This window comes from Chenopodium album, chromosome 12 (assembly GCF_948465745.1).
Source record: "Chenopodium album chromosome 12, dcCheAlbu1.1, whole genome shotgun sequence".
Taxonomy (NCBI): Eukaryota; Viridiplantae; Streptophyta; class Magnoliopsida; order Caryophyllales; family Amaranthaceae; genus Chenopodium; species Chenopodium album.
Genome location: NC_137845.1, coordinates 55,158,915 through 55,168,433, shown reverse-complemented (window position 1 = coordinate 55,168,433; position 9,519 = coordinate 55,158,915). Strand labels below are relative to the sequence as shown.

Genomic DNA, 9,519 nt, shown 5'->3' with positions numbered 1-9,519 from the left:
TGCTTTTGTGACGATTTAAACTATGTAGTAGAATTGTAATGACTAATAATGATATTGGTGAAAATGTTCAATTAAATACATACAAAAATATATGTAAGCATGAAATATTAGAAAATTCTAATAATAACAAAAAATAAATTAAATTAAAAAATTGTTATACGCCCGTCGATCCCAAACACAAAATTAAACTTTGGGCTAGGGTTGAACATTTTTTGACTTGTAACCTAGAGTGACCCGATCCGAAATGACTCATGACCCGACCCAATTAACATGTCAATCTATATTAGGGTGTGTTTTATTCACTTGATTTTTACTCATCTGAACTTAATATACCTTATTAAAACTTATTTTTGTTTTAATTTGTACTTGGCTAAACCTTATCATAATTTATTTTTCCTGAACTGAATTTATCTTAACTTAACTGCTTCCTTCGCTCCAAAAAAATATTATGATACTTATTGAGAGTTATAATCTAATATTTTTTTTGAATAAAGTAATTGTTTTATTTGTATATATAAATATTGGTATTTTATCAAAAATAAGATTCTAAAGTAACAATTTTATCCCAAAAATTTTATCTAAATTTGATTGAAAATAAAACTTTAAACTAACTTCTTTATCTTACAAAGTCTATTTAAATCTATCCAACGTTGCGCGCACATTTGGCGAAAAATTAGAATGCCAAGTGTCGCTATCTCGTGACCTGGCTAAAAGTTTAGCTTTATATATTAGTTATATGATATTCAATAATTAATATTCCCTCCGTCCCTTAATACAATGCCTCTTTCTCTTTATTATGTGAGGAATAAATGCTCAAAAGAGGCATTGTATTAAGGGACGGAGGGAGTATCATTGATCATCATCAATTAGTAAAGATTGTAAACAAAATAATATGTAGAAAGAATAAATTAAAGGAAAACGTTACACATAGCCCTTAGGGCTACATATAAGCATTAAATTTACGCTTAAAAATCGTAAAAAGTTAAGAAATCATCAAAATATAAATACTAATAACACTGATTTACGCGTGTTTTTATCATGAATTCCTAATTATATACAATTTCCAAGAGTATATTTAATAATTATATATAGTCTTTAGGGTTACATATAACATTACCCTAAATTAAATTAAGATAAAATTCAACAAGATTGCATGTGACTTTTTTTTCCTACGAAAAACTTAATTGAGAGTATATAGTGTGTGATATTATACTAGCTAGTGTAAGTTTAGAAGTGTTACACCTAAAAAGTATGAGAATTTCTGCTCATATTCTAGATATATCAACCTTATACAAGGTATTCTCTTATCAACTCCATCACCATCATTCTTATGTAATTTTTTTTTTTTTTTTTTTTTTGGAAGCATCACTCTTATGTATTTAATACAGTGCGTACTTAGTCGATTGAAGCAATAAAGTAATTAAGGAAGATTTTTTCAAGGTGGTAGAATCAAAGAGAAGATTAAAATAAAATAAGAGGGGTGAGGAAATCTCGAGGAAAGTGAGAAAGAAAAAGCCAAAAGAGATTCAAAGAACTCTGTTATAAAAACGACTAATAATAAGGTAAGGCTTGTCCATACACAAAAGAGCAATTGAGCTCCAATTTCTTTTCAACAATAAATATACTTCCCTTTTTTTTTTTTTTTTTTTTTTGTTCAATGTTTCCTTAATATTCTCTATTAGATTTGCTCAATTGTTGTAAAAAAAAAAAAAGGATTTGCTCAATCCATTGGTAGAGTCATAGAAACAATAATTTCCTATCTTTATACGCACTTTTTCAAAACAACATACGGAATATGATACAAATTATCCAATAATATATTAGAAAATCTTATCTTGTATTTTGACCCGACCCGATCCATTGGTAGAGTCATAGAAACAATAATTTCCTATCTATTAAAAAATAATAATAATAATTTCCTATCTTTATACACACTTTTTCAAAACAACATACGGAGTAATACGCAGTATGGTACAAATTATCCAATAATATATTAGGAAACCTTATCTTGTATTTTGACCCGATCCGAGTCCAAAAATAAGTTAAAAGATTTGTTGCTTATTAGAGACTTTTTTTTTTGAGGAAATTTGATTCTATGGCTATAATCTAAATTAACATTTTACCAGAATAAAGAAGTGTAAATTATAATACCTAGTATCTGATTTTTTAATTATTATCATTATTTTTGTAATAATCAGTAAGTGTGGGATGAGTAGAGTCGTAAACTAGTATGAAAAGTGTGCTGCTAATTTCTCACTACTTATGTATGGTTTTATGAAAATACTAACATAAGGATCGGATGAGTCTATTTATATCTTTCTTAAAGATCTGATTTATTTTTCATGAACAGCTAGATCGAGTTTATGACCAGTTTAACCACTTCTCTGCCATCAGTTCGATCTGCAATCACATACAAACAGCAGTGGTTAATCGTGGCTAGAAAAACTCGACGAAGGGGCTGAGCAAACCACAATATAATGCAAGCAATCAAGGTCATCAATAAGGACTTCCCTGGTAATAATGTTGGTTTCAAATCTAATTTCAAATTACTGTTGTAAGGCCCCGTTCACTTACCTTATTTTTTTTAAACCGGAATTATTTTTGCTGAACTAAAATTATTTTTATTAATACTCTTTTCTTTAAAGTTACTGATTTTTATTGAAATGAAATTATTTTTACTAAACTGAAATTATTTTAAGGTGATATGGACCGGGCGTAAGTTATATTTGCAGGTGTTGTTATATAAATTAAATTTGATACTTGTAATGATATTCCCATGCTAATAAAACAATAATTTTATGTTAGCAGGAGAAACATCTAAGCCAAGTTTGGCACTACTCATTAATGAGGCATGTACAAAATTATTTGTTAAACAACCATGTATTTTCAGAGTTCCTGAACATTTAAGGAGACTGAATGAAAATGCATACACTCCTTTTCATGTCTCAATTGGTCCTTTTCACCACAGAGATGACAAGTATAGTGTCATGGAGGAACATAAGTTGGTATACGCAAGGGATTTGATCAGACGACGTTTTTGGGGCTCGAAAACCAGCAATGTTAGTGATCAGAAAGGAAAGGTAATTACACTTGAAGAAGAGATAAAAGTTTATGTCGAGGAGGTGGAGAAGCTTGAAGTTGAGGCGCGCAAAAGCTATGCTGAAAGCATAAAGCTTAGCAAGGAAGAGTTTGTTGACATGCTACTTATCGATGGGTGCTTCATAGTTGAGTTCCTCTGTAGGAAGATCCGAAAGCTGTCATACTTGGAAATTGAAATGGAATCGACAAGTAAAGAAATAGGAGAAACAATAAGAGCTTGTGAATCGACGAAAGTAGGGGGAACGTTTAATGGAATGTATAAATTCATTGAGGAAGTTTACGAAGATTGGGAGCCTGCAAATGATTTTATATTTCAAAGCACGAGAACATCCTTTGAAGTTCGACGTGACCTCACATTGCTAGAGAATCAACTTCCATATTTCGTCCTAGAACATATATTTGAGTTCACATTTTCAAAGGCTATTGAAGAATTCCTGAAAAATCAAGTTTTTAGTTCAGAAGATGTACCAAAATTTCATGACATTGTTTATTGTGCATTAAGGACGTCGATTCCTAATACAACACACGTCTTAACTAGGGAGGACGTCGATCTAAGAACAAAAAATCCTGAAATGACTGCTCATTTTGTTAGTTTTCTGAGGATGTGCTGTCTACCACCTCAAATCATCTCAGGCAAAGTGAAAAAGGCAGAGCAAAGTGGTGTTTTCACATCAGATGAAAGCCATAACACAAAAACAGCGAAAAAAATCACTGCAGACCAGGTCCAAGTCGAGGAAAGCACTTCCTCGCGGGCCAAACAGGAACAAAGGATAAACATCAAGCATATGAGAGAGTTTCCATGTCTTTGCAACATGGAAACACCACATGACATTCGAGTTCCTAGTGTAACTCGACTTGCAAAGGCCGGTGTTCTGTTTGAGAAATCATGTAGTGAAACTCCACTGCTGGAGATAAAGTTTGACAGTAAGCGAGGGGTATTGAAGATGCCACCTCTGACTATGTGGCATCACACCGAAACATTTTTCAGGAACGTCATGGCACATGAGCTGTACAATCATACAGCTAACAGTGGGAGCAGATCTGTTAGCGACTATATGTGCTTCATGGACGACCTGATCAATTCCAAAGAAGATGTCGCGCTGCTTGTGAAAAGTAAAATTATTCAGAACTGGTTAGAGTCTGATGCAGTGGTAGCAGATCTGTTTAATTCTATCACAAAGCATATACTGGCAGACTATTCATCCTACTCAGACACCTGTATGCAGCTGAACAAGTTTCGCGGCAAGTATATGTTAGTATATGAGCAAATTAAACGAAAAAATACTTATCTCAATGTTGTGTAGACCAATTGAAAATTGCCGCGTCGTGGTAAACCACTGACCTAAAAGACGATTCCGCGCTACCCCGGTGCAGTAGACATCAAGCGGTCGCCCTCCAGGATAAGCACGGCGCCGGAATTTGTGTGCACTCACAAACCCGACTGGAATTCAGAATACTTGCCCAAAAACCGAAGGGATATATTTTAAGAGAAGGTAAAAAGTTAAAGATGGATGGTTTTGTTGTCATATCTTTCGGAGGTGAATAAGGTTGATTTATAAGGCAATGGAGGGAGTAAAAACAACCAGCAATTAAGGGGAAAATGGTCATCAATCAAGTGGTGTAACATCCACCCATTAATCCCCAATAAGAGCTAGCTTTAATCAACATTAAAAGGGTAACGGCTAGTTTTAAGTAACAACATTAATCAGCAATAATGCCCATTAAATTAGCAATAAGAGGAAGCTAAAATTAAGGGATTCCAACAGCCATTAAATCCCAACAGTCAAAACAATAAACACCGTAACTTTCTAGGTTTTACTTCAAGAACTTCCAACAATCCCCCACAGGTTCGAAGAAGTGAAAAGAAAGAAAGAGAGAAAATTGGTTTTGGGCAAAACAAAACAATTGCATAAGTGTCAATGTCTCGCGACTTGAATTAACACATAGTGGACATCAAGCTATGATCCCTCACCTACCAAGTGACCTTCGTCTTGAACTTAATAGGGAGTTAGGGACCCGTCACTTTGAGCCACACAATTGAACATGTATAATATTCTGAAATTCCGCGAATAAAGGTGACGCATTATACTGGCCATACGTCCAGCCTGGATGCTCATAGGTGCTCTAGAGTATTAGCCCACCCAATACTCATAGGAAGCGGCCACACTTCCACACCTAAGTAGGTGAATCCCATCAAGTGTGAGCTACAACACACCACCAAAAATATGGATATGGGTTCATTAAGAGCCATTTGCTCATCCTCTTTCCATTTGTAGCAAGCACAAATCAAACATCTAGGAATGGACAAAAATAAAATTTTGTGCTTCCGAATTATTTCATAATGTTCCCCTTTGAACTCATGATGAGTAGGAGTTGATTACTCATAATTCATACTTTGGGCTTTTAGTCCCATCCCTTCCGATGTTACCAAAACTAGTTTTGTACAAGGCCTTTACTTAACGGATCCGTAACATATCTTTTAGACTTTTTCTAGTCTAGTGATATCATCATATTCGACAATTTATCTTTGACATCAACCATTATAGGCATGGTTCAATCAAAAGTAACCACGACTTGCAAATCACAAGGAATTCTCCTTCAATGGGACATTTGCAAGCACATGTGCTCATAAGAGCCATATACCCTTGACCATCTTGCCTCATAACCGCTTGAGTTTGAACTCATCGTCGAACTCCAAGACTCATGGAAACTTGCATTTGTGCAAACTCTAATCTTGTGTACTTTTCAAGTATCTATGCAACCTCCTCAAAACGATCTAATAATCATTGCTCGACCTGCTTAATCTACTTACATAATAAGCAATGTTAGATTAAGCATAGCTCCCAAGAAACATATATAACACTACTAAATGGACACAAATTGCTCCCATATAATCAATAAATTCAAAAAATTTATCTGATAGCAATGACTCATCCAAATAAAATGTTTAGCCTTAAAGACTTCCAACGAGAACTCAGTGAATTAGCAACACAATCCATAGAAGAGATATTAAGCATCACAATCCCAGGAAAAAGATTGTAATATTCTACACATAGTTAGACATAATCTAACTAATATTCAATGACTTCTTCCATGGAAACAATCACTCATGATATTCCACTGATTTAAAGTAGATACTCTAAAGACATAGAGACACCAAAACAAATTTGTAAGGCAAACACCATCAAATTAAAACCCGTCTTTAGCACAATTAATCACTTTCAGGCTTTGCATTAAACAATAGAAAACTCTAACATTAATGTGCATTTTCAGGCTTTGCTCAAAGAAGAAAGAAATACATATGGCATTCCATTGTGCATATCTAATCACTTGAAACATAGTGCTAACAAACATACATATATGCTCAAAGACAAATTATCCATATAAAGGATCAATCAGGCTCAGGATAAAATTACTCCAAGACTCGCATAAAAAGTCATGAACTAAAATGCAATTACCAAGCAAAAACTGAGCCTAGACTTTGAGTCCAACACTAATTCTTTATTATTTCCCCCACATTGGACAACAAAGTCCGATTCAGATCAAAGCCCTTAGCAGTACGCCTAAAACCTACATTCTCAATGAATGAAACTCCCTCCAAAATTCATATGGGGTCTTTAATGATGACATAAACTCCTTATATAGAAATTTTATAAGTTCAAAAACTTATAACCCCCACATAAAAACATAAGGTCCAAATCCAAAAAAAAAAACCACAACTATGTCATAGAACTTGGGAGTAATAACATGAGTAAAAATAGATTTTTAAAACATTGAATTAATTAAAGATAATAATTCAACAACACTTCAAAATATTAATTCTCATGCCAACATATGAAATTCAGGGCGTTTACAAATTACTCATGCTTTATCCATAAAGAATTATAACACAATAAAGAGTTATAGGCGGTAACACTAAACCATCACAAAAATTGGAAAAAATTGTAGTCTAACTCCCAAAATATACTTTACTTGAAAATCCTCCAAAGAGAAAGTCATATAATATCCTTACAGAAAAATTATCATATAATTTCCCTTCACAAAACTCAACTAGTTTGAGAATTATAAATTTTACACATCTTAATGAAATATGCTTTTGTGGTGGTTGACAAAGTATGTTGAATGTTGAATTTGTCAATTAAATATTTGTTGAATGATTAATAGAAAGTAAAAGTTATAATGTCGATATTTTATGAGCATGACATTATATTGCATATAATCAGTTACCTTTAATTTGTTGGTTTCTACACAACATTGAGATAAGTATTTTTTCGTTTAATTTGCTCATATACTAACAATCTAAAAGACGATTCCGCGCTACCCCGGTGCAGTAGACATCAAGCGGTCGCCCTCCAGGATAAGCACGGCGCCGGAATTTGTGTGCACTCACAAACCCGACTGGAATTCAGAATACTTGCCCAAAAACCGAAGGGATATATTTTAAGAGAAGGTAAAAAGTTAAAGATGGATGGTTTTGTTGTCATATCTTTCGGAGGTGAATAAGGTTGATTTATAAGGCAATGGAGGGAGTAAAAACAACCAGCAATTAAGGGGAAAATGGTCATCAATCAAGTGGTGTAACATCCACCCATTAATCCCCAATAAGAGCTAGCTTTAATCAACATTAAAAGGGTAACGGCTAGTTTTAAGTAACAACATTAATCAGCAATAATGCCCATTAAATTAGCAATAAGAGGAAGCTAAAATTAAGGGATTCCAACAGCCATTAAATCCCAACAGTCAAAACAATAAACACCGTAACTTTCTAGGTTTTACTTCAAGAACTTCCAACAGTATAATATACGTTGGTTGAAGGCAATCCTTCAACAAGAGTATTTCAGCCAACCATGGGCGATTGTATATTTCATCACTTTGGTGGTCATACAAACTGCTGCAGCCACCATACAGGCTGTCACTACTTTCACCTCTAAGAAGTAATAAATCATGCTTCTGTATTCAAGTTTTAAATCAAAAGTTAGTGCACATTCTTTAAAAGATTTCAGCCAGGATAAACTAAATCCTTGCAATCACATTGCCTTTAGTTAATAAACAAAAGTTAGTGCTAGCAGACAAAAAGTTATTCCAAAAAAATCACACACTTAAATTTATTGTAACAAACTCAAATATACAATCTAGTTAGTATATATATTCATGTAATAGATGGAATCAGGAAAGACTACCTGTAACTTGTAGTTTATTCATCTTCACTGTCATACTGACATAGTGATTGGAGACCACTACAACTGTAAGGGGCCGTCGTATCTGCCTTTGGAACTGGTACTGGTTTCCTCATCACCATGAATTTGACTCTCTGAGCCGGAGCCATCAAGGTAGGTTGCTGCTTACCATCTGAAGTTTCGTCGTCTTAGACTTAAATTACTCATTGTCGTCGAAAGTTTGAGTTTCTTGACACTGACATTATTTGGTATCTCATCACTGTCATCATCATGAATCTTTCGCACATAAAATATGGATTTAATAAGGGCCTCATCCTCCTCCTCTTCGTTCATCATCTTTTTCTTATTCTTTAAACCCTCCTCTTCGTTCATCATCCTATTCTTATTCTTTAAGGCCTCAAGCATTGTATCTACGCTCACTGTTGCACGCCTTGCCTTCATCGACTTTACCTCTTCAAGAGTCGCCAGGACATCCATCTTTTGCTTCGAGTCCAAGCTTCTATTCTCCAAACACTTGACTGCATCTCCAATTTCTTCTGGTTTCTCATCTTGGATCCTCCATGGGCGTGTTGCACCCGCCTCAACCACATAATCCAAGTTCTTTGGGTCAGTCTTCTTCACGATCTCAGACGAACACTGTGTGCATTTCAAGTAAAATCTGTAAGACTTGATTCCCAAGTATGTATCTTCAATGACTTGTTCCTTTCGAGCATTGAACTTAGTGCCGGGATACATGTAATCCCTGCAACTGTTGCAGCGTATAGTCATAGGCAACATTGTTCTCACTTTCATTTGTTGTTGATTTTTGAATCGTCTTCGTCTGTAGATTTTAGCAGGATCAAAATCTGCAGGATAATACTTGTTCAAGACCTTCCTTTCTCCCATGATCACGAGATCTCTTCTTTAATTTCTCACCTTCAAACACCTTAATTTACTCTCTCGTATTTTTTAAGCTTCCTCTCAATTTCTTTATATCTTATTCAACTCCATCATAATCACCAGAATACGAAGTAAATAAAATTTAGTAAACCTGCCTAAACTTGCGTCCCACCTAATAAGTTTCCTTAACTTTCCTTATCAACCTCTTCTACTCTCTTTTTCTTAGGGCCGGGAACTCAAAATTCTTAGGCCCAAAATACCCAAATTATTTCCATACTTATTGTTTTAATTTAGGAAATTTTGTCAAAAAAAAAAAAAAAAAAAGAAAAACCCTTTTTTTTAAAAACACCATTTTGCAAAAAAA

At 34.2% G+C, this 9,519-nt stretch overlaps 1 protein-coding gene and 1 pseudogene across 1 annotated transcript; one reads left to right on the top strand and one right to left on the bottom strand.

Moving 5' to 3' along the window:
• The first annotated feature begins 2,798 nt into the window (after window positions 1-2,798).
• Window positions 2,799-6,141, top strand: LOC145571410 (putative UPF0481 protein At3g02645). Its single transcript, XM_081630445.1, has 2 exons — window positions 2,799-4,345; window positions 6,051-6,141. Exons 1-2 carry the CDS (start codon window positions 2,799-2,801, stop codon window positions 6,139-6,141), a joined length of 1,638 nt encoding a protein of 545 aa, XP_081486571.1.
• A 2,152-nt stretch (window positions 6,142-8,293) lies between these two features.
• On the bottom strand, window positions 8,294-9,220 carry LOC145571409 (uncharacterized; annotated as a pseudogene).
• Between the last annotated feature and the right edge of the window lie 299 nt (window positions 9,221-9,519).

Coding starts and splice junctions, on each gene's coding strand:
- LOC145571410 (XM_081630445.1), top strand. CDS start 2,799: ATGTTAGCAGGAGAAACATCTAAGCCAAGTTTGGCACTACTCATTAAT. Junction 4,346..6,050: donor CTGAACAAGTTTCGCGGCAA/GTATATGTTAGT, acceptor TAAAATGTTTAG/CCTTAAAGACTTCCAACGAG.